The sequence below is a fragment of the Centruroides sculpturatus genome, unplaced genomic scaffold (genome assembly GCF_000671375.1).
Source record: "Centruroides sculpturatus isolate CEXI.00-Female unplaced genomic scaffold, Cexi_2.0 scaffold497, whole genome shotgun sequence".
Taxonomy (NCBI): Eukaryota; Metazoa; Arthropoda; class Arachnida; order Scorpiones; family Buthidae; genus Centruroides; species Centruroides sculpturatus.
Genome location: NW_019384738.1, coordinates 310,794 through 334,739, shown reverse-complemented (window position 1 = coordinate 334,739; position 23,946 = coordinate 310,794). Strand labels below are relative to the sequence as shown.

Sequence of the window (23,946 nt, the reverse complement as noted above, 5' to 3'; positions counted from 1 at the left end):
ATACGATAGAGAAAAAAACATGACATCAGTGATATTTTAGAGACAGGTTTAACAACCGGCAGAATAATAGTTTTTTATCCGTTTTTTACCCGATACAAATGTTATCTGTCCAATGCCTTGATGGAACCAGTTAGCTTGGGAAACGAATAGTTGTGCACCACGCCTAAAGTAAGACGACAACAAGCTTTTCGAATCTTCAAAACGGCAGGAGTTCGTAAATAAACGATAATAGAAGAATAAATTTTAAACTCGTACCTTTCGTTTTAGTGCTACGTTAAGTTTCGTTCCGGATAAAGCACTGCAACGTTCGGGTATTGCGTCCGTTTGTTAATGCCATTGCGTCAAAAGGTGATTTCCATACTAAAAAGGAGTCTCGTTTAAATGGTTGAAGGGTTTGAGAAAGGGTTCGTTTAGAGGTAAAGATATTGATTATAAATATAAGAGATTTGTTAGAGTTTGCCGTCTTAAAAAGAATGTTCTATAGAGAATTTCTTTTGTACATAAAGATACTGTATTACGTGTTTTAGTGAAGGTTCTTTATAATGACTGTTTTAATATATATATAAACCGTACAGAATTTATATGTAGATATAATTAGGTATGGTTTTTTAAATGAAATAGATTATATACAATAGGAGAATAAAAATTGCTTAGAGTTTACGTCCGCAGAACAAATTTATAAGATAAAAAGTGATTTAATGCGTTATATATTGGCAGACGTTCTCGCATAAACACAATATATATAGACCTAATGAGAATGCTGAAGGAGCCGATATTTGCATGGCGTCATTGCATTCTCTTCTCACATTAGTAACGGAAGAGCCACTTCATTATCAAAACCATTGGAATATATGTTATAGAGTTCATTCGCATATTGATCTTGACTTATTGCTTTCCGCTCGTGCGATAACCATTAAATCTTATTGTTCCCATCCATTGGAGTGTGGTTTAAGTAAACGTTAGTAAACATTGCGCAAGTTTTTCCCCTACTCCTTCATGTAAAAAAGCATGGGCTAAAGTGAAGTGACCACCCAACCTCGCGGCATATTAATTCATTAGTCTAGCCGCAGGAGGCCCGTGATGGATGGCCCTGCATTATTCTCGGCGTGCTTTCAGACAGCCCGACTGTCATTTTATCTTGTCTTTTGTCTCACGCAGATTCTTCTTAACTGTTTATTTTGGATTCCGTGTCTAGATACACACACACAAACCGAGTAATCCCAACCTAACATGACAGTTAACTAGACTAAAAGAGTATTTATGAAGGGGGAAGCTTCGATGCATAGAAAATGTCCTTTCACTTACCATTCCACGGCATAAAATCACTAGCAGCTTTCTCAATTTATCATAGACAAGTATGCGCTTGTTCTCCATTCTTCTAACCGTGAAAAGAAAGGAAAAATAACTTAACAAATTAAAAATAGTTTGTGCCTCAAAATTAACAGTAAAGCCAGCTTTAATTTGTTTTTTTTTCTTTTCTTTTAAAGAAAATAATCGTTAATTAATTAAAATTAATTTTTGTCTCCGAGTTCTTGTTAAAAAAAAACAACGTTTTTCTTGTGTCACTTTTGTGTTAAAGTTTCCAATCAACTTTTCCTGATTTTTTTTCTGCTTGACAATATTATTAATTATGATATTGTTGAGTAGGGCGTGAAAATAAGAGACATCTGGTGTCAAACACACTTATGAGACATTTACATAAAAAGGCTCACGAAGCATTATTGCTGTACACTTTGTAATTTGAATCGATATTCCCGATTTTCTTCCAGTAATTTACTCCAAGTTTCTACTTATGTAGGATTATTTAGAAGATAATGTCTTTTTCCAGTAATTATTGACTGATTTTTTTTATTTATTTATTTTTCATGTTATTCCTGATGCCGTCAAGGATTTCATGTCCGTAAGTAGCAAAAATATATTCACCCTCTCATTTTTTTTCTATTTTCGTTAATAATTATAGTTTTTATTTCTTCAGTAGAATTATAATTTTTTATTCCTTCCTTCTTCTTTAGGTGTAGCGTACAGAAATTCAATTAAATTTGTTTAAAAAAAAATAACATAAATAAATAACGTTAGTGAATAGCGGTACTGCAAGGTGGAAAGTTTCTTGCAGAACGAATGCAAAAATAGGAGCGGGAACCGGTACAGAAAGTTAAAGCCATAGGGCTGAATCGAGATAAATCTGCCATATTTAATTAATCTAAAATTGAGTCAGTAGCTGCAGGAAGCAGCAGCCCGTTTCATTCAGTGTTTTTCAGATAATTAGGCGTAACGAGGTGCGTTCATCTCCGTTCGGAATCTGTAGGGGGGCTATCCACGCGTGGGAACTTGGTGACAATTCGTAGCACCCCAGGCAAGGCATGAAATCTGTCATCAGTTCCATCATTAATGCTGTAACGTCTCTCCGCATACCAAACTTCCTATTACTGTCTCTCTTTATAGTTTTCTCCTCCAATTTTTTTTTTTAATTTTATTTTAATCGTCATTCGTCGTCGTCGTCTTTTGAATGCCGCTAAACACACTTGTTACCGCAGCATTTTCGATTCGGAACAAAACGATCATTAAAATTATGAGTTGTAATATACTTAAGTACGAATTTTACGACGTGAGAATTATTTAAACTACTTTCGAGATTCGTTTCTTCTTAAGTAGGATTAAGTAAACATTTTATAAGGCATTTGTTTGAGATTTTTATTTATTTTCTTCTGAAATTTATGTGGTAAATCCTTATATTAACTCGAATTTATTTCCTTTTTTTTTTTTAATATTCTCGGCTTGTTGCTGCCTTTTCTCTGAATGATGATACTGGTTTGGACACTACATCTTAGGGGGTAGGTATTAACTTTATACTCAGATAACTTTATTATTAATTATTATTTTTATTATTATTAATGATTACAATGTTTTAGTTTATTTAACATTCTGGGCTTCTCTACATTCTATAAAGCTGTTTCTCCATTATATTTTGTATTTTGAGGACAATTTAAATTCCTTTTTTTTACTTAATTTATTCATTCTGAACCTTAAATATGAGCTTAATATGACTGAATATTATCAGGTACTTCCGATGTATATAAATCAATGCATTCTTAATCGATTTAACGATTATAGTACTTAGAAAAGATCATTTAGGGAAGGTCAATCAAGATTTTTGTTGACAAAAATTCATAATTAGAAACTCGGCTTCCAATACGGAATTCGAAAAGGTCAAAATTCGTAGAGAAGGCCAGAAGAAAAATATATGTATTATTATTTCAATGTTTACGGTACATTCACTTAATGTTTCTCACATTACCTACTGTCGACCTCTCTCCTTTTGCGACCCTTGCTGCAACCATCTTCGACCCTGGAAAACTGAATCCCGCTGGGACTCTGCCTCCCTGCAGTTCGTAAGTATCCCGACTGGTTATCTTTCTTTTGGATAAACTTTTTCGAGAAAGTTTTTTGGCAGGGTGCACAGGTTTGATTTACGTCATTGTCGAATCGAGTTTCGAAAGGTTAGTTTTGTTATGAGGGATACAACTATATTTTTCTCCCGCAGGATTATAAATATCCTGTTTGACGTTGATGACATTCTTTACAGAGATAGCTCTGGCTAATTAAAAGCGTCTTTTTAAATTTGTAACGGATTAAGTTTTGATATCGGATTTTATTGGGCGACATTAAATTCTTTCCCTCATAAACTTTTGATTTTTTCGTAGTTACTATGTTTCATATGGGGGGAAAGAAGGAAAAGGTAAGCTTTTATTAAGAATCCTCAAGTTTAATGTCTCGTGATAAGAAAGTTTTTTCAGAAAAATTTTTTTTTTAACTTCATAAACTGATAAAAATATTCGATATTAATATCCGCGAACATTTTAGAAATGTTATGAATCTGTCAATCCTTCTTTTTCAGCTAAGATTGTCAGAATTTAAATAGAAAACTACCGTTTAATTCGATGTCTGTCTATCATACTCGCGTAGAAGTGATGCCGCTTTTAGTAAAATTGAATTTTTTGCAAAGCTGTTGCCCTGTTTTTACTAAAATGTATTGATGACTGTAACAGACCAGGAGTTATTGTCGACAAGAACAGTTCTATCCGGGTGTTTTTACAGTTAGGGTGAAAACGTATGACAAATAAACAAACTCCACTTCACTCCCGTACTTAATAGTTAGCACAGGCTGAGCTCTGATTGCATTAACAGACCAAAAAACAAAAAAGAAAAGAAATATGCTGCTTATAGGTAAAAGTCCAGCGTGAGGAAGTCGACACAGTTTTACGCGGGTCACACGACACTTCTGCACTTCCCGTTAATTGTTGTGTTAGAATAGGAAGACTGTCCATCTTGCTGTCAGTTAGCCAGACCACTCGTCTCCACTTTGGCTCCTGGGGTCTGAGTGTCGTTTGTTTCTACATCTTCCCGCCTCCGCTGACCCTTATGGCTTGTAAGATTATGTTCGGCATGTTGGGAAGTGTGGATACAATTTTAGCCTCTGTAAATAGTGTCCGGTCGAAGAGAACTCTTATAACTAACGTTGGGCTGTCAGCATTATTTAAAATTCCCATCAACAGTTATTTGATTCTGGCAGGAAGATGGTAGAATGCTTATTTTAGTTGGGTCGTGCTTGAAGAATCTCCGAGAATGCTCTAAGGCGCGGAGTAACGTATTGTGTGTTGAAGAAAAATTGATTGTGGTGTAAATTCTGTTATTTTTTTTTTATTATTATATCAATCCAACGAAACGTGGCGCCATCTTTTATTTGAATGGCACACTAGAAAAGAAGACATGCCCACCAATCTTATTTATAAAGGTGAGCCCCGAATTCCCTCAATAGAGAAGAAGTCGAGTTGGAGATAGCGATCGTCTGCAGAACGAATCAAAAGACGGATTGCATCCTCTAACACGTCTCTATTGGCGAAACACACAACGGACGGTTAAGAGGTCTGGAAAAACAAACTTCACCCGTGGGGGGTAATTGAAATCAGTAGGGGGTGTTGTCCCCATCGACCTCGACCCTACCTGTCGCCGAAAGTCAAACAGTAATTAGGGACCGTAACCAAATGGGTGGCCCTCGAACGTAAGGAGGGGAGGAGTGGTTAAACTATTGTCTGAGAGCGCGACGCCGTACAAATTGATCGCACGACCCGCCACGTTGTGCACAGGTGGGCGAGTCTGTCGTGTAAATCAACGACGGACCCACTGCCGCGTTGAGTAATAGAGGGACAAGCGATACCGGCAGTCTCCTTGCTAGACTCACTACTAATTCCACATGTTTATGCCGCTTGTGTTTGGACTGGGAGTTTAAAGGATCTTCCACGCCAGGCGAATTTTGTTTTTGTTGGTGCTGGCTTTGATTTTAATTGTGACAATCGTTGGATTCTTTGATTACCCCAATAAATGATCCGCTTGATTTGGTGGAGTTGGTTTATGGTTCATTGTGCTCGGTCGTGTTGTCGTTCTCCGAACAAATCACTGATTTCTTGGGTCCGAGCCACTTAACGATCACATTCTAGGAAAATGTTTTTGGAAGTAAGGCACCTGTGATTCCGCAGGTGGTTACGACACGAGAGAGGCGGAGCCGGTGTGCTATATTGGATCATCCACTCCATATGTTGATGCACAGGAATACTAGTCATTGTTCTTCTACAATAAGATTCGATTTCCCGGAAATTCCGTTCTCCCACACCTCGTAAACTTCATTGGATGTGTATTACGAGTGTGTCCTTTTCCCGACGAATGGTTGGTTACAGTAGGGTTCTCCCAAATGGCCGATAAGGTAGAAGTGTCGATCCTTCAACTTTCACTATCGTTCCTCTCTCGTTCTTTGCTCCGACTCTTAATCCGTTCTGAAGCATGGTATATAGGGGAAGCGTCGGGGGAGGAAGGTCGTAATTACACTAGTCCAGCATCCAAACAGTTTGTGCCCAGAAATTGAACTCCGTGTCCTGGGCTAGCCGCGGTAGGAACAGCTGTGCTCCTATCTTCCCCTCTTTCATCTCCCTTCGTCGCCAGTTTTCGCCTTTATTGAACCTTCCCCCACGCCCAGTTATTAAAGTTTCGGCCGGGGGCTCTTAAAAGTCGGTATCTGGCTGGCTGCAGGTCCCGGACCTGTGCCATATGGTCTCCCCATACATCACAAGTTTCTCAAAAAGAAGAAAAAAGTAATGACAAGCATGTACGGTGCGAAGAGGGGCAGCGGCCATATGAAAGTCATTCCCACCCTCCCGCACCCTCTACCAGTGGCGTTAACCCTCGCTTTAACAGCCTACAACTCCACCCTCCGCGAACATGAAGTTCGACAGGCAGGTGGTGCGAGCGATGTCTTGTTATGAAATGCGAATTTTTAAAGCCGACCTCGAGAATCAATAAAGAAGGAGACGACGTTCGCGACAACACGACGAACGTATCGATTGTGAAATTCTTTTGCTTCCTCCTTACTGGCTTATGTAAATGGCTAGCAATAACCACCGAGTTTAACATATATATATCTATATCTATATATACGTTCGCACCCACTCATCCTCTCGACCACCACCCCTCTTCCCTGCTGGTATTTTTCATCTCTGGTTTTTTCGTTTCGTCTGCTCGAGAAATACTTTACAGCCTCCAACAATTCTCTTATCTCTCAGAAATAAACCCCCGACTGCTCAGGAAACGTTTAAAAATCTTCCTCCTCCACCATACGCGCGCACGAAAACCCACCACAGAGAATGCTCTTCTGCAGCAGGTGTTAATTGTATCGTCACGCACCATTTTAAATTAATATAACACACTGAAATTTTTTTTTCGGGGATGGCTTCCTATATGTTGACACTAGCAGCACTTCCCTTTTTTTTGAAGTCTCATCTAACTTTCCCTTCTGTTTCACAGTGTCTTTATCTTTCGCTGAGTCTGGAGATTTCTTTTAAGCTGTTTTTTCTCCTCAGTAAAGATACTGACAAGAAGAAGATTGTTCTCTCCTAAACGCTTGCACCAGATTCTTTCTGATGTTTGCAACGATTGTAATCAGTAGATTGGAGAACCTCTCCATCGCTTTCACATTTTTTTTCCTTCCTCCTCCTCCTCCCCGGTAACAGAGGTGGAGGGAGAAGGAAAAATAAATAAATAAATATATATATTTAATTAATCCTTCTATACGCCGTAGCGGATATTTTAGTAAAGGAGCCATAAAAATATTAGGGGGCCATCCAGTCAATAAGGCGTTGTGTAAAACAATCTAATTGGTTTCTACTGTCAGACAACAGTTAGCCCGTAAATCAGGTAGAGGGTAACGTTTTTATGACTCTTGTTAATAGAGTGGTAATTATGGCCAGAGAGTTGGAAGTAACGGCCGTGTTTCACACAACAGTCTCTTCCTGGAACGACTGACTCGCCTGTTGAAACATTTGTGATCGGATCTCTCTCCCGATCGTGCTTCTTTAATTAAGGATGATTGCCTTATTAGGAATGTTGCCTCTTATTTTATATGAACGTGCTTTCCTATATTGGATCTGATTATTCGAAAATAGATGCAATTTAGGCCTTTTATGACTCGTTCCACTCTGCACTGCTTCTCATTATCTCCTGTCCTGCTATTCACTTTAAGAAGCCAATTTTTTAACTGCACCGGTGTAAAACATGATAGCTTTGGCTGCTGTTTAATTCTCCCACAATTTCACTTCATTAATAAGAACAGAAGCTTCTTGAAAACATCTATTCCTAAATGATTCTCGGGTTATTATATAAATTAAAAGTCTGGAATTCTTTTATAGATACACATTTTACACCCCCTTTAATTGTTTTTGCGCATATCCTTACAATCTACTACGGTAAATTTCATTTTAAAAAGTTAACTGTTCAACCGAGTAATGGTGAATCTCCGTGCTGATTATTTAATAACTCTTCTGTTATATATATTCAGGAATATTTATTTCATACTATAACATTCATCCGAAATTAAAAACTCTAATTTGAGACACTTTTTGATAAACAGTTTTATAAAAATTACACTAACAATTATGAATTTTTCTATACATTTGATACCTGAAATTGCTTTAGAAATTTAGCAGTCTTGAAAGAAATTTATTGAACAGTTTATTGTTTATTTAATTTAGTATTTTGGAATGATTCCATATCGAATTTAAAATCAATTTTCTTTGAAAGTCAGGCATTAAAAGCTCAAGACTTCTAAATAATAGCCATTATATGAAGTTAGAAATTACAAAGAGAAGGTAATCTCTTCCAAAAAGTGAAGTATTTTTATACATTCTACGAACAATATCGTAGAAATTCTCATGTTCTTAATTGTTTGAACGGCAGCATTTAGCAATGGCGAAGGCTATTTTTTTTTTCCTTTATAGGAGATTGATTCGAGCGAGTAAAAGAAGAAACTTAAGTTTCTTTCCCATAAAAGTTTTTATTTCCTTTTCCTCGAATAAGAAACTGGAGATTTTGCTACAGAAATCATATTTTAGAATTTTCATGCAAATATTCGCTTTCTCGGAAGAATAAAAGAAAAGAAAAAAAATACTTAAAAAGATGTCTAAATTGGCCTCTCTCGAAGCCGAGGTCGGGTATAGTTAACGACTTAAATCCGAAAGCGTCGATCTGTGTCAGATTAGAATCGTCAGGAGCGAAGTAACGATTGTTCCTCTGTATTTTTATTTTTTATTTTTATTTCTTTTCTGAGGGAAAGTGTTCCGGAAATGAAAAGCTGGCTTCGTGTTTCACAAGAACGGAATGCCGTTAGAACGTTGTATACTGGGCAGCAATCGATAAGTTTCCAGCAACATTACAGAGTCGTTTACTGGCCCGGTGATATCTTTTTAGTTTCTCTTACGATATTGCACATTATGTGAGCGAGTAAAATAACTCCCCGCACCTCTCCAAATCTCTCTCCTCGTTCACTCTCTTCATTAACTCCTGAATGCTCGTCCCCGCGGTTGACGAAATTGGACGGAGCCTCTCCGGTGGAGGCCCTTTTTTTCGTGTTTTTACCTCGTTTTAGATTTAAAAAAATTCTCCCCCGATTCGGGGTTTTAATCAATTTTCGTCTCTCTCAACTGCCTTCTTCTTCTCTTTCAGACGTCTCTGCACTGGGCCGCCAAACACGGCAATGCCGACGTTATAAAATTGATTGCCGGAACCCACCGGGCCAATCCTAACGTCAGATCGGTAAGTGTGCGCTTTAGTTCTTTATTCCGCCGCTAGATGGCATACAAGGGCAGCTGGGTAGCATTTTTTGGGATTTTAAGTTGGCAAGTTTTACTCTTAAGCCGGTTGGACGCGACACCAAAGTGGGGATTCTTCCAGCGAAAAATGGCGCCGTACGTTAGGGTTTTCGGCAGCGTTATCGGTTCGGGACGAGCCAAATTTAATAAACGGGAGGGAGATTTTTGGGATGTACTTAAAACGGTGCGTGCGCAATTGGGCAGAGTGCATTTTCCCGGCGATTACCGGCAGTCATTGGTAGCGCACTTAACACCTCGTGCTTTCGGCATTAAAACACACCCACCTTCATGCACTTTCATCAGCTACTCATTATGATGGAAATAGAGCGGGTGACTGGGCAATACGACTAAAATTGAAACTGGAACGACATCTCATCGATCCGCAGCCGGGATTACGTGGAAAGAGAGGATCGTTGGGTGGACTGTCCCGACCTCAGCTGGACTGATTTCCATTTAATTTGTGTGCACCGCTCGCGGGATCTTGTATTAACTTTCACGACATCGATCCGAATAGTTGCATCTAAGCCCTTAACCGTTCGTCCTGTCGTGTTCGTCTTCGCTCCACCCGCATCCGCGTCGAAATCCCCACCGAGAAAATGAATTGAATCTGCCGACCGCCAATAGGAATTGCGGCCCTTCAAAGCCCTTAGATTTGTTAACTTGTTTTGCTAGGGTATCTCGGGCGCAGGGAATAAAAAGACACTCTCCGATAATAAAGAGCAGCTTAGTTTTTTTTGATATAGATATCTATATATATCTTTATTCTTTCTTTTTACTCGGCTACCCCGCCTTAAAAACAGACTCGGTTCTTTTGTAGGGAGACTTTTGTCTTAGAAAAAGTTGAAGGGATAAGGTGCGACCACTTCGAGGGAGAAGGAGGCGTGGTCGGCTAATTAAAACTCCGCCCACGCTCGAGACGTGGTGGACCTTTACTTTACACTAACGGCACTACCACCCACTCGATAATTATATCGTTGGACGGGTTCGGGGACAACCGAGAAGTTTTTCGACCACCCCTGGTCTCTAATGAAGTTTGTTCTCGCTCGGTGTCATTATCGGCCGGCAGTTGCCCCTTCAGTGAAGGGGGGACATCTATCATTCTCAGACAATGGCAGGTTCCCCCCTCTTTCATTTCTCTGTCCCGGGTTTGCTGTAAAATCGACCGTACAGCGGTAGTTTTTCGAAAGAATTCGATCGCGGCTCGAGTGGATCGCGTCCGCTTTTCATCCACACGAGTTCCATTAAGATTCGCACACTCGTTTCTGATGGTTTATTTGAATAAGATTCGGATACCACCGTTCCCGGATAGCGTTTTTCTCATATTCTCTAACCCCTTTTAATCTGTTTAAGTACGGTTTTATACGAGGAAATCGCCGACAATTCCATCCCATCCTTTAATTAATTAGAAGAAAATAAAGCAAGAAAGTTACCGACTGTAAACAAATGCTACCGTTAGTATGCAAATTAAGTAGAGTTTTACGTATTAATATTTAAGAATACGATTCGTATACAAATCTATACCGGTGTCTACACACGCCTACAGATATAGGTGTCCGTTATAGTCCACCATTCACTTAGAAATCTGTATTACGTTGGACGATTTGCCTGCAGATGTACTGTACGTCGAGTCGTCTGCGTATCCTGCGTTATGGTCAGCCACTGGCCTATAAATTCTGTTTTGGCATCCTTACTAGCGACCAACAGGCGAATGCGAAACACGCTCTCGTTTTAGAAGATATGTGACATCGTTAGGAAGCGTCATTCCATTCGATTTTGCCTCGAATGTTTTTCGTTAGAAGTGTGTTAGAACATTCCGTTTTTGGGGATGCACTTAATCATGTTTTTCTTGTTTTTGCAACACCTATAAGTCTCCCCGGTGGCTGCATTCTTAGCAGTTTTAACACACTGCTCCTCGCCTTTACTTGTTAAACATACCCCTAGCGATATGAAATACTAGAAGAAAAATTTTACTGTCTCAATTGCTTACATAGCTACTATAATTCTGCATAGTTTACCGTTGAGTAGGAAGCTCCACCATAAGTTTCCCGTGTGCTGCGGGCAACGTCTAACGAGCTGTATCAGGAGTTAATTGAGCCTTTATTCTGAGCCGTTACTCGTGTATAAGCGTTCGGAATAAAGGTCTGTCCGCGTAAGACGTAACTAGAGCAATATTAACATATTCCTAGTGGAAGCGAACACGGAATTTAAATCTATATCTGGGCGATATTGCTTTTCATCGCCGCAGTTTCAAAATAGAGGGGTTTTCTCCTCCCTTGATTGACATTTGGAAAGATTTATCCCGGTGAAACCGTGTAATCTAATGGCGGCAGATTGTTGGGTGATAAGCTCCCTGCGACAGATGTTCGACTAACTGTAAAGGTTTATCTCGACTGTATAAAGGCGGAGAAAATAAAACTTTATAAAACATTTTATTAAAAAAATAAGACGGGCGCCATTTTAAACGCTATCCTTTCGATATTCTAAACTTTCTGCTTTTTATGCAAGGATTTCCCCTCCCCCTCGAAATCTGGACGGATGCTACATAGCAAATGCATTTTTGCAGGTGTCGATACTATCGAACAAACACTTTTAGAGTTGCACGGGGCTAATAAACTACAAGAGAAGACGCTTACATGAAAATAGCCCTATAGTCGTTGACAAGATTTCGGTACAAAGATTTCCATTTAGATGGGTGGAGTAGGGAATTCGATAATTTCCATCGAATTCTTTACTCGGGGAACCTCTTAAAATGCTCCGTTTGGCTTAATATTTTCGTTTAGTGACAAATGTCGCGTCCACCCAGCTGTACCGCGCGCCGATTTTTGCCTACTAACGGCCTGCCAATTTGGGGGTTCTTTTCTAATTTCTCGCGTTTCTATACCTATATTTGAAGTCGAACTTAATGCATACACACGTCAATCAAATTGACTAGGATAAGGATCAGTGTCAGTCTGGAATTTAATAAAGCTACCGTTTTCTCTCTCCTTTCTTTCCCCCCACTCGTTGCGGACTTGCGGTGACACGTTGTTCGCCCGTGGACCTCCTGCACCGACCACCGTCACTTCAATGACTTCTCGTTTCACGAACCAGCACGTAAGTACAAACAGCTTGTCTTTTCTATTGTATCCGCTGTCAGAGATTGGATAGAGCAACGGATTAGTCCGTTCTTTGTCGGATTAGCATCACTGTAGCGGTAAACAATGTGCCGTCGTGGCACCACCATTTTTACTTTTTACTTAAATTACATCGATTATTAATGAAATTTCTAATTATTTTTGTTGTATTTTCATGTTCGGATCGGGTGTTCGTTTCCTGGCCGAACAGGGGGTGAGTATTGAAATTACTTTATGACGTTTACACTTTTGACACGAATAAAGTATACTACACGGTGGCATTCTCCTTATCTAAGAACGTGGGTTTATTTTTCCAAAGAAAATGCTCTTTGTAGAATTTTCACAGGCGTTAAAATAATTGAGAAACCAATATTTTGACACACAAAATGTGTCTCGTCGATAACCATCAGTTAATAATGCAGCCTTCAAATTTTGGTGACACTTTACACATCCGGGTGGTTGGCATTATTATAATTTCAATACACCAATATGAATTATTCATAATGTCATTTCTGTTAACGTCAAAAGTCCAGGAAAATAGGTGGGTCCTATATTCTAAACTCGCACTGATTCTATTGTAATTATTATTATTATTATTACTTCTCCGCATAAAAGTTATCGAATTTGAAAGAATTTCGAGAGAAGAATCGGTGTTGGAAGAAGTAAAACCGCGATTGATACACTGGTGTTTTATAAAGTGTCAAAAAAAAAGTTTATAAATCGGGGAGAGGAAAAAAGTGATATCCGGACCGGAAATTTTCCAGAGGGTACTGTCATCGGGTGCGGTCAGTGTCCACAAGTATCGACAGAGTTGACAGGTCCACAGCTGGGGAAATAGTTGCCAGTCGTGGAGTGACACGCCAATACCTGTCAAACGCCTGTCCATTCACAAACAGTCGGATTGCTGTTTGTTTACCTCCAGCCAAAAAAATGACTGATGCTCTCTTTTCGGTTGGGAGCCCCGACTTTTCTTCTATTCTAGCTTGCCCTATTTTTAAAAGATGCTGAATATTCTATAGAGCTAGATCTAAACTATATAAAGAGCGAGGTTTCGAATATATAAACACACTTTATATTCGTCCTCATCAATAATTTTAAGAATTTAGAAGGCTGTAGAAGAAGAACTATTCATCCAGAATTTATGTTATTAATGGATCTTTGTCTTTAGGCTACGTTGAAGGAAGTTAATGTTAAGGTGTTGTATCTACAGGAGTTTATTGACCGCGTAATAAAAGAAATACAAAACAAAACACGATACTAATTCCTGGAACGTTAACTCATTAAATTCCATTTACAGATACTTTACAAGTAAAATATAGAAAATAATCTGTAGGAAATGAAGTATTTTAATACGTTAAAGAGGTAAAAAATAGACTATTAACACGATAGAATTTGTATGGATAATTTAGCGGTTGATAGATAGGCATTAAGTATCAAAATGTTTGTAAACAAAAGCAATTGGAGGACAGTAAAAGACGAGGGAAGAAGAAAAACGATGCATTGCAAAAGCGAATATTCGAAAAGATGAAATATAGTCTTACGGTGATTGAATGAAAAAGGGGGAAAGAGATCCGACATCAAATCTACAGACAGGTCTTCGTATGAAAATTCCCTGGGCGAATTTCACATCTTTGCCATTTTTCACCATTTTTCGATTCAATATAGGATTCATGCAGTGGTTAGGAAAGCTTCTCCGTAGAGAAAGGAGGGTCCTGTGTCATTTGCATGCGCGGTCATAGACGAATGTTCTACTCCCATCATCTGTCAAAAACGGATGCTTTTAATCTTGATTATGGCTTCTCTTTTGCATCAAGGCTTTTTATCATCATTTTCGTCCTTTTACGCATGGGAACAAATGGGAGGAGTTAAAAACCACAAATATCCAAAGCCAAACTGGCGCTAACACGTACTCTACAGTAAACTGTTTAATTGATAATGTGGATAAGAGGGATAGCTAGACCCCTGAGTGTTTTAATGAAATGATTCTTGGGTGTGATGGATCGCTTTTCGGGATCGAGGAAAAGTGTAATTGTAGCTAGCTTGATGGATGATGGTTGCCTTATCGCTCTCAGAAATGCCGATACTCTGGAAATTGAGATGTCTTGAAAAGTTGTATGGAAGCTTCGCTGTCTCTGTTTTGTTAACAGAATGACACACTATCGCCTCACCTTTTCTCTATATATTTTAAGCGCACCGGATACATTTCCACTTTTTTAAAACCATTTAATTACCGCACTAAAATTAACTTTAATCTTACAGGGTTATACGCCACTTCATCTGGCTGCCATGTTCTGCCACGAAGAAATAATGGAGATACTTATTCACAGCTACGGTGAGTTGATTTTTAGATAATACAGAATAAAAATGAAACGTTAATAATCGTAAAAATAAGCTTTCTTCCCACGCGTATCATCCTTCACATAAGTCAATAAGATATACTAATTGTTCCTATTTAGGGGCATTCCCCCACTCCAATACATTTATAACTTCCTCACTACACGCTGGTATTGTTAGAATTTGTTTTATTACCTATCTGTTCTTTATGCTTCAATGCTTTAACGTTCTTATTACCGTTTGGTATCGACACACCCTTGACAAAATATGTTGTAAGGTGATGTCGGGCGTGAAATTCAATTGAATTTATCTATCTATTCTTTTCCTACAGGTGCCGATCCTAACATGAGAGACTACAGTGGGAAGAAACCTCATCAGTATCTACCAGAATCCATATCTCAACGTAAGATGCCTGTTGATCTACCTATTAGTAAAATAACACCCAGACGATCTACCGCTATCCATCTTTCTTTACTACGCACACCAAAGTCACCCCTAAGCTCGAAGAGTGTCAAGAAGTGTAAATCGTTCTATCGAGAAAATCTATCCGATTTTACGGATTAATTTATAAAAAAGAATGTTTTGGCTATTTGTAACGTTTCCGTTTTCTCCACTTTATCTTGCATGTTGTTTATAATTTTAAAATTTAATACAGATAATGGAATAGTCGTGTGTCTTGTCTTTTGTGTGTTACGTATCTTTCACTCCACACACAAAAAAATTACTATAGAGAAATTTGCGGGGTTACGTATTCCAGAACACTCTAAAACGCGAAGTGGGAATCAATCAATTATGGGCCTAAACTCGAGGGACAATAATAAATAACTGCTCACCGTGTATAACCAGCGTGTTTATATAATACACGTTCCGTTTTAAAAATCGGGACAGACTTTAATCTAGAGTCCCTCCGGTTGTTATCGACCTGTTTATAGGAGGTACCACGAGAAGGAAGAGAATGAAAAAACCCGGTCTTTCTCTCTCTCTTTCTCTGTCCATTCTGAAGTCCGACACACTCATCATTCATTCTAGTGCTGGCAGGACTAGCACTCGCAACCATGCCTGGATAAGAGCTCGCTTCGCACCCTGCAACACGATCTGGCCCATTCATCACGTTCCTGACAGCTGGCGAAGGTGGTAGTTTGCATGAGAATCGGAGGCTCCTTGCGCTCTACAAACTATAGATTACTGTCTCCCTCGCTTGCTTCCTCCGTCCCCTGTTCGTAGTCCTCCTACATCGGAATCCGATAGTTTAAAGATGGCCACCGTATCGTTTGACATTTAAGATATCCGAGTGGATGCTATTGCCTACGTTTTTCCTTTTTTTTTTAATTTAATAAACAGATGCTTACAGTTAGAGGGGGAAAAATTACTAGTGCCTTGTTACGGTTGCTTTTTATCTGTATTTCCAATTTATAGATAATGGGATGTTAAGATGTTTTACTCTAAATTTCTGACTGGATAAGACAAAAAAAATACAGGGAAAAAAGAATAGGTGTTTGTGATTTTAGATATTATTCTTGGAGGGGAATGTTAAGAAAACTTCAACAGAAAATAATAATTTTTTTAAGGGGCTATAGTTAAAGGTTTATCTTTGTTCTGTTGGTTTTAACCATAAAAGTTAGTCCACAGCAGTTAAAAGCAACACTTTTATGACCGGATGGAAAGAACACTATTCTTCGAAACGAGAAAGACTCGAGTTATGTAAAGGTTAGAAAGCAACCATCACCGAGGTGTATTGTTACACGTAGAGGGTATAGTGACCGCCTAACAACCATCTGAAATACAGATAAAATGGACAAAACAGAGCTTAATATCACTTGTGTCAACAGATACCCTGGCTCAATGGTTTTGCTGTGCTGCAGCTCAAATGACAAGTCTACAACCGATGCCAACATATTTTAACCAGAAAAAAGTCAACAAGAACATAAAATTCTATGATTTTGAAAATCTAAAAATATATAAAAACGATACGGAAAATTCACATAATTGTCAGTTTTTTTAGTATTATTATTTTAAACTTTTTGAAGCTAACTTCTTTGTAGTTTACATACGCGTCGCGATTGTCACAAAATTAGTTCTACCCTTCAGTGTTGTTGTGTGACTAATCAGACAGATGAATGGTGACGATACCGGAAGTTGTCACGGCAAATATCCGTCTGTTAGAAATTAGTTGTCAGAAAGAACCCCTTTTTTCAGCTGGAAGGACCCCTTGTTTGTCAGAAAGATTTTCTGCCCTTTCAGACGGGTATCTTGTGAAAAACATGTCTGTCTTGTCAGTTTTGACATAGTTTGGGCTGTTTGACAACAGGCTGCAGTTTGATAGCTTCAATAGTTGCAAAGATTGAAATTTAGGAATAAAAATTTAATATTTTTGCTTGCATTATCTTTAGAAACACAATGGAGTTTCTCCATTTAAATGATTCATAAAACCAAAACAAAATGAGAAGGGGGAAAGAAAATCATGGACTAAATGTAAAAAGATTTAAAATTACGCGAGCAAATTTGTTCTAAAAGATAAACATTTATGGGGCAATATTGATTCGAATATTTAGGCCTATATTAATTTTTGGGACCGTATAAAACAATGAAATATGGTGTAAACACTTAAAACCCCCCTTTTTAAGTATAAAAATGAATTATTTAAAATTTTATGACCAAAAATTGATTTCGAGCTTAGGAAACATTTTTATCATATTAAAAGGTTAATTTAATGTCTCATTATAGCACTTTTGAGCATAAAAATATGAAGTTTGTTATATATAAGCAATTACAAATTAGAATTTAAGTTATTTTAATTAATATATGATTAAAAATATAAAGACTTGTTTTTCTCTCTTTACAGAATACGAAGCAGCTACAAATTACTGCGTCAAACCGAGTCGTAAGTATAAAATAGGCTAATAAATTTGCAGCATGAGGAGAGTAGGCATGCATTCTAATCAAAACTTATATGTATATTAACCTTAATGGCTTGTGAAAGTAGTGATTGTGGCATTAATAGGAGTTTGTCATTAACCTTATTTTGCATTTTTTTTTCTAAACTAATTTAAATGGATTGCGAATCAGCAACGTGTTGATTACGTAAGAGGGATGAAAGAAGTTCTGTTGTAGCTTTTTAGATGGTAGGAAGAGGACCGAGCCCATAAAAAGTCGGCTAACTAGTGCTAGAGTGACCGCTGACAGGTAACTCTAAATGGTTCCTCGGATAGATTTTATGTCTGGTTGAGAGGAGCTGTGTTTACACAGCGACAATTGATATGGAACAGTTCTCTCGCTGTGTGACCTTACCTATCATTTCAACTTAAGGAAGATCTGAGCATTTTGTAAGCTGAAAAGGTATACAAGCAACATTCTGTGCCCATAAAAAGGTACATAAACCAATCAAAATATCCCAAAATTCTTCATTAATAACTCCGAATAACTGAAAAATTTATTCGTTAGAGAAACCACTAAACAAGCTTCAATCCTACTTTCAAAAAAAGTCTGATATATTTTATGTTTGTGATGATGATGCGTGTGGAAAAAATAGGATACTCTTGTTATTTTCGGGCTCAAAGTGGTCCATACTAAGTGCTGGTAACTGATATATTGCAGTTGGTGTGCCAGATGTCAATTTTATGAGGATCGGTTCTTTAAATGCCAAAGTACAGAAGACCATTGTAGGAACAGGAAAATCTAGTAGATTAACTCGATTGAAGAGTTGGGGATCTGCAGATAATCTCTCGGATTTGGTAGGTCTTAATAATAACTTTTTTTTTATTTGTATCCATCTGAAGCTACTCATTCTATTTCTCATCTCTCTGCTGCAATATTTCTACTTTCAAACCTCTTATTTTTTTACACGCAATTTTAACCTATTCTAATTAAACTCTGCACAAAAATTCGAGCATAAATTTGCATTTAGCACGGTTATTTACTAACTTAAAAACGTCTGTAACGCATTAAAAACAACGCGTTTTATATTTTATATAATGGCCGAATTTACATTTTTTTTAAGTATAGTTAACGTTGATGAAGTGTTATTACGCCCGTCTTTCAGAGGTAACTGTTTTAACCCCGATCAATCGTAAACATGGCGTTCAAAACGTCATATGTTGGCTTCAGTGCAATCCACAGCACATTACACTCCAGTCAATACTGATGTTGTTTAGCTGCTGTTAACTGCAAGCCGCGACTGCACTCCCAATGGCGGTTATAAATTACTTTTACAGCCACTTGTAAACTCAACCTTATCTCATTTTTTACTCACTAGAGCTTCTCAACTCTCACTGTCTGCCGCAAGAGTAACTTAAAAGTTGGTTTATTTTACTCGAAGGGCGAACAAACAGTATTCAAGAAAGGAATAAAGAGCACTTCTCTAACTCGGTCCCGAATGAAAATATCTACTTTATTATTTATTTATTTATTTTTTTACTAAATTCTTACTTTCTTCCTGCAGATTTTATTTTAATATATATATTGGATAATTTACATGGCAGCGTGGTCGAGGGGAAATTTAGATTATCTTCTACTGTACTACTGTCACATAAATCTCCTACCTCAAAAAATTAGGTTTTTGTATAGAAAATTTGGCAATAATGCATATTTTTTGAGGTAGGAATTTAATAAATGGATTTATAAGTGTAGTAAGTCTATAAAATTTAATATATTTAACACGGAAAACTCATAATTGAACTTCGTAGCTGGTATGTTGTAAGCTACTTTCAGTAGGAGTGATACTTGATATATTTTGTTAAAGGCTTTTTTACTTTACTTACACCGTAATAATTTGTCTTCCTTAAACACTTCTGCTAAGCCCACATTTTATAGGAATCCAGATTATGTTGCAAATATTTCAGGACATATTCTCTGATGTATAAAGCGACTATGGTTCTTAAATATAACATGGAATGATTATAGGATTGTAGGATTCGACTCAATTTGATCTGAGTTTTATATATACATACAATCTTTCTAAAAGTGGATCTTACTCTTGGCCTTTCTGGTTTGGTTATTTTAGGTAATTTTTTTTGTGCGTGTGTGTTTTTATTGGAGTACGGCATCGGAACTATTGAAGGAATGGAAGGGAGAGAAGGGAATATGTGAAGCAGAAAATTTGCATTCACTTTTTCCTTCAGCGAAGAAGGTTTAGGGAGAAATTTGTAGTCTGCGAGGCAAGCATCTCAAAATCCTCTCTTCACTCGCCATTTTGCATATGTCCGAAAGACGGATTTTCCAGGCCAGAAATCGCCTGGCCAGGATCAACCCGACTTGTGAAATCTTCTTCTATGCATGATATTTTTTCTTCTACCTCTTTTTTTTTCTATCTGTATAGATTTTTTTATTGCCGTCCTTTTTTCTGGTTTGTCTAGTTGGCTTCCAAGATGATGCCTCCTCCGAAATCCGCACCTCCGAAGAAGAAGAAATTGAAGAAACCAATGACGAATGATCGCGAAAGGTAAAAATTGCTTCCTCTATACGACTCTTCAAGTAAATTCTCCGCTTTCAGAATTCGATTTACAGAGAAAACATTTTGTTTTACAGCAACTCTTTCGGAAAAGGAAAGATGGTAGAAGTTGAAGATGCTTCGTTTTGTTAATCTACCATCGAATATATTTTTTAATCTCGCGCTGTTTCGTGAATATTCATTCGACGGGGGCTTCCTTTTACTTAAAACTTTCTGTAAATTGCGCCATTTTACACGATTTTTTATACTGTTAAGCCCGAATAGTTGCGAATTTTACGATATATATGAATCTCATTCTTCTTGTTTTTATATTTATATATGTACATAGCCTATATATAGATAGATACTGTATTTTTTTATACTTCTTTACGAGGCTCGACGTAAGTAAATTTGTATACAATGAACGAAAGCTACTTACAAAAATCCTAGGAGAAGCGCTGTTTTCTGTTTAATAACCATTCAGCATAATAAATCATGGGAATGCGGTCGTTATGATTCTATTCTCTTTGTCTCGGGCGAATTACTTGTATTGTTATTAATGGACTAGTGGAAAATTTTTTTATCGTTTTTAATTTTGATGCGGTTTAGTCTCCCTAGTTACCATTTTGTCTTAAGACAGTTCATTTATCAAAGCATGTACCTAGTTAGGAGTTCGTTTGAACTGTTGTAATGGCTTAGCCACCATATCTCATAAAAAGTGTCAAACTGAGATCTGTTTTTATCATTCGCTGTAAAGTATCCCCCCGAATTGGGGTCAAGAATAACGTGTAAGTATTCTAGATTGATGACTTTAGTTTCTCGCAAGAATCATTTTAAAATTTCGCCCATTTGGGTCTACAATTTACATATTTAAATCTGTTTCTCTCTGGGTAAATCGGCAATATACAGCAAGCCCGGAGAATATTGTATTTTGGTTTACATTTTACACATTTAAATTCATTTTTTTTCGGGGTATCTTGCTGGGTAAACCGACAATTTACAGCAAGGCCACACACGGAAACTCGTACGTATTGGTACGTAAAGGCGCGAACAATACTGTTGATACTGTTAACGATGTGGAAGACATTTTTTTGTACTTCTTATTAATAAAAAAAAAGGTACCAAAGCAGAAAGTAGTATTTATCGATATAGCTTAAGCACAAGCGTCAAAATGAATCCGGCTCATTCTGATGCGGGTGTTATGTCTGCCATTAATCAGGCCAGGTCTCATACCTTCAATACTAACGCCTTTTCCTCTGCAAGCGGCAAAATGATGAGTTGCATTGTTGGCTTGTCGACGGCAATAAAAAGACCCTCTAACCGCTCCCCTGTTGGAATTTAATAGAATTCCGTGTACAACGTTGGATAAAACAAGTAGTAATATGACGTGTCTGGCTGATAGTTGATGTGGATGGAAGGAAATGGCTTAGTAATACTTTGCTGTGATAAATTTGGGAGGAAAGAGGATTGCGAACATCAACGTCTTGCTGAGAAGTCGTTTAGGAGATTCTGAATCTGTTGTAGTCATTCTAAATATGAGATGTGTTGTCAGAACCGGGATAACTTTTATTATTACACTGAATAAAGCTCGCCAGTCTGCACTCCTTTTAAAATGGAAATATTCAAATAAAGCTGGGAAGAAGGATGAATATGTTAATGCAGCGAGCCAACCGGTTGCAAAACCTTTCATGCCAACCTGTAATACATAAGCAATTTTTAATTACCCGTTATAACGATTCCATTTTTTTTTATTCTTTTATATCGGGGGCGAGAAACGTGTTACGTAGCCAAGACCCAAGGAAGAATCGTGTCACATTCGCGCCATCTATCGGACTAAATTCAAATTTTAAACTGTGCAAAAAAGGTATTTAATATACATTTTAATCAGTAAATTAAAGTAACTTTAATATAGTATTTTATAAATTGTATTTTAAAATTTAATCGAAGCTATTTTTCTTCTATTTTTTTTTAAAATGAAACTGATGAGAATTTGTAATTTTTTCCAGCAGAGGGCAGCAGCTAGCAGGGTGTAGGTGAGCGTACCCTTGAGGAATATCCTTATTTTTAAAATATGGACTCTGAGACACGAAGGAAGGAAATTTGAAGCCGAAGCATGTATCGTGTTTGATACAGCCGTGACAATACTTTAACAAACAAAACATTGTAAATTTGAACTGGGCTGCTATAAATTCTCGGTGCGATACGACAAAATTACTTAATGAAATTAGTTTGTCGTCGCTACTTGTATGTAAAAATCTTTAAATTTTAATTATTTTTTTACATTAATAATTCAGGCAAATATGAATGATTAACTTTCTTTTCCAGTGTTTACAACCGATAAATCAGGGCTCTAACTACGGGGAATAATGTCTGGTCCTCCTCATTTCATGTAGAATTTATATAATCTAAATTGGGGTCATCTGAACTATCTTACAAATTTGCCCTTGACCCTAGCACAGGCTTTTAAATTGAGAGATATTCTACATTTCAACTAAGAAATGATGAATTTTTGTGGAAAAATTAATGATTTATTCTGCAAAATGTTAACTAGGGATCATCAGTGAGTCAACATCAACCCCAGGGACCTTGAAATTTTGCAATTAGTTAACTGGAACAATTCCATTAGAGGTACAAGATCCAGATACATCTGCTCAATATCGGTTAACAGGGCACCGGCCAATGAGGGCAATATTCATTGATCGGGATCTTTAATGGTTTCTTTTTTGATCAGCAACTTGATTGAATAAGAACAGATAACCCCCATTCGGTCATTAGACCTCATATCGTTCTCCTAATGATGATTCGACAGATCTGCTCCCTCTCAAAACGCCCTGGCTAATTTGGTGAGGTAGAAATGGCCCTCCCGATGAATAACTCATCCGGATAATAAAGTTTTTCCCCTCTCGCATTGAGCTTTTTCACTGTTATTTTTGATTACTTTTATCTAATTAATGTTTGTGGTCGCGAGATTTGTGAGTCATTACACCCTGCAGAGTAACAGGTTGAGCCATTCCTTTCAATTGTGAGAATCAAATATGCTAATCGCTCGGATCTAAAACTTTAGAAAGGATAGAACCCTTGTAAGGCCTCCACAAATGAGGGCCTGCAACTATGGTAAAATACAGTAATTAGAGCGATAAATTAAATGTTATGATTAAACAATGCTGTTATATTGCTTAAGTTAAACTATTGTCGATAATTACGTAGTGTAGTGTATTGTTGCCATTATTAATCATTATTGCCATTGATATCAAGTATTGCCTCTTCTCCTCCACAGTAATTTTTCAAATGTAAACTGAAGCCTAGATACATAAAACACTGGATTTTATGTATCTAGGCTTCAGGAGGGCCCCAAAGTTTAGTGTTTTAAGTAAAGGATATTTAACATGAAAATCATCCTGCATCCTGTGCTAGACAAAAGGACCCACCACCTATGTAGACTGATGATGATATGTTTTTACATAACATAATGTAAAATATAAACATTGTACTATTATTCACTAATCGATAATGATAGTAATATTTATGGGTTTGATATTAGCACAGCAACACAATTGATATATAATAACAGTACAGTATTATTATACTTCGAGCCGAATTTAGATTTAAGCTAAAAAATCTACATCTTAGGCCTCATACTACAGTTTATACATATTGCCTCTTATTATATGGCAGAAGAAGAAGTGCCTCCTGTGTGTTTTAGCACATAGCAACAATTTTAAATCCGGTTCCAACTACTACACCAATGTGCATTGTAAGCATTAACACTAAAGTTAATACAACACACAAAAATTGCTCACTCTTTATCTATAGAGACTATATTTTTTAATCCCCGTACAAAAGTATTGGCACGATACATTGTTCTCGCTCATAAATAGCTAAT

At 37.4% G+C, this 23,946-nt stretch overlaps 1 protein-coding gene across 7 annotated transcripts; it reads left to right on the top strand.

The window, feature by feature from the left end:
• The first annotated feature begins 1,547 nt into the window (after window positions 1–1,547).
• Window positions 1,548–23,346, top strand: LOC111628313 (ankyrin repeat domain-containing protein SOWAHC-like). Of its 7 annotated transcripts, XM_023372076.1 has the most exons (12): window positions 1,548–1,900; window positions 2,829–2,831; window positions 3,387–3,389; window positions 9,046–9,135; window positions 11,790–11,795; window positions 14,564–14,636; window positions 14,970–15,041; window positions 17,481–17,519; window positions 18,233–18,369; window positions 19,990–20,075; window positions 20,162–21,927; window positions 22,070–23,339. In XM_023372076.1, the coding sequence occupies exons 1-11, from the start codon at window positions 1,895–1,897 to the stop codon at window positions 20,214–20,216; spliced, it is 570 nt and encodes a 189-aa protein (XP_023227844.1). In that variant the 5' UTR covers window positions 1,548–1,894; the 3' UTR covers window positions 20,217–21,927; window positions 22,070–23,339. The 7 variants fall into 7 exon arrangements, with proteins under 7 accessions (XP_023227844.1, XP_023227845.1, XP_023227841.1 ...); XM_023372077.1 differs by lacking the exon at window positions 3,387–3,389 and having other exon boundaries at window positions 1,892–1,900; XM_023372073.1 differs by lacking the exons at window positions 1,548–1,900; window positions 2,829–2,831 and having other exon boundaries at window positions 2,839–3,389; window positions 22,073–23,338.
• Window positions 23,347–23,946: the final 600 nt, after the last annotated feature.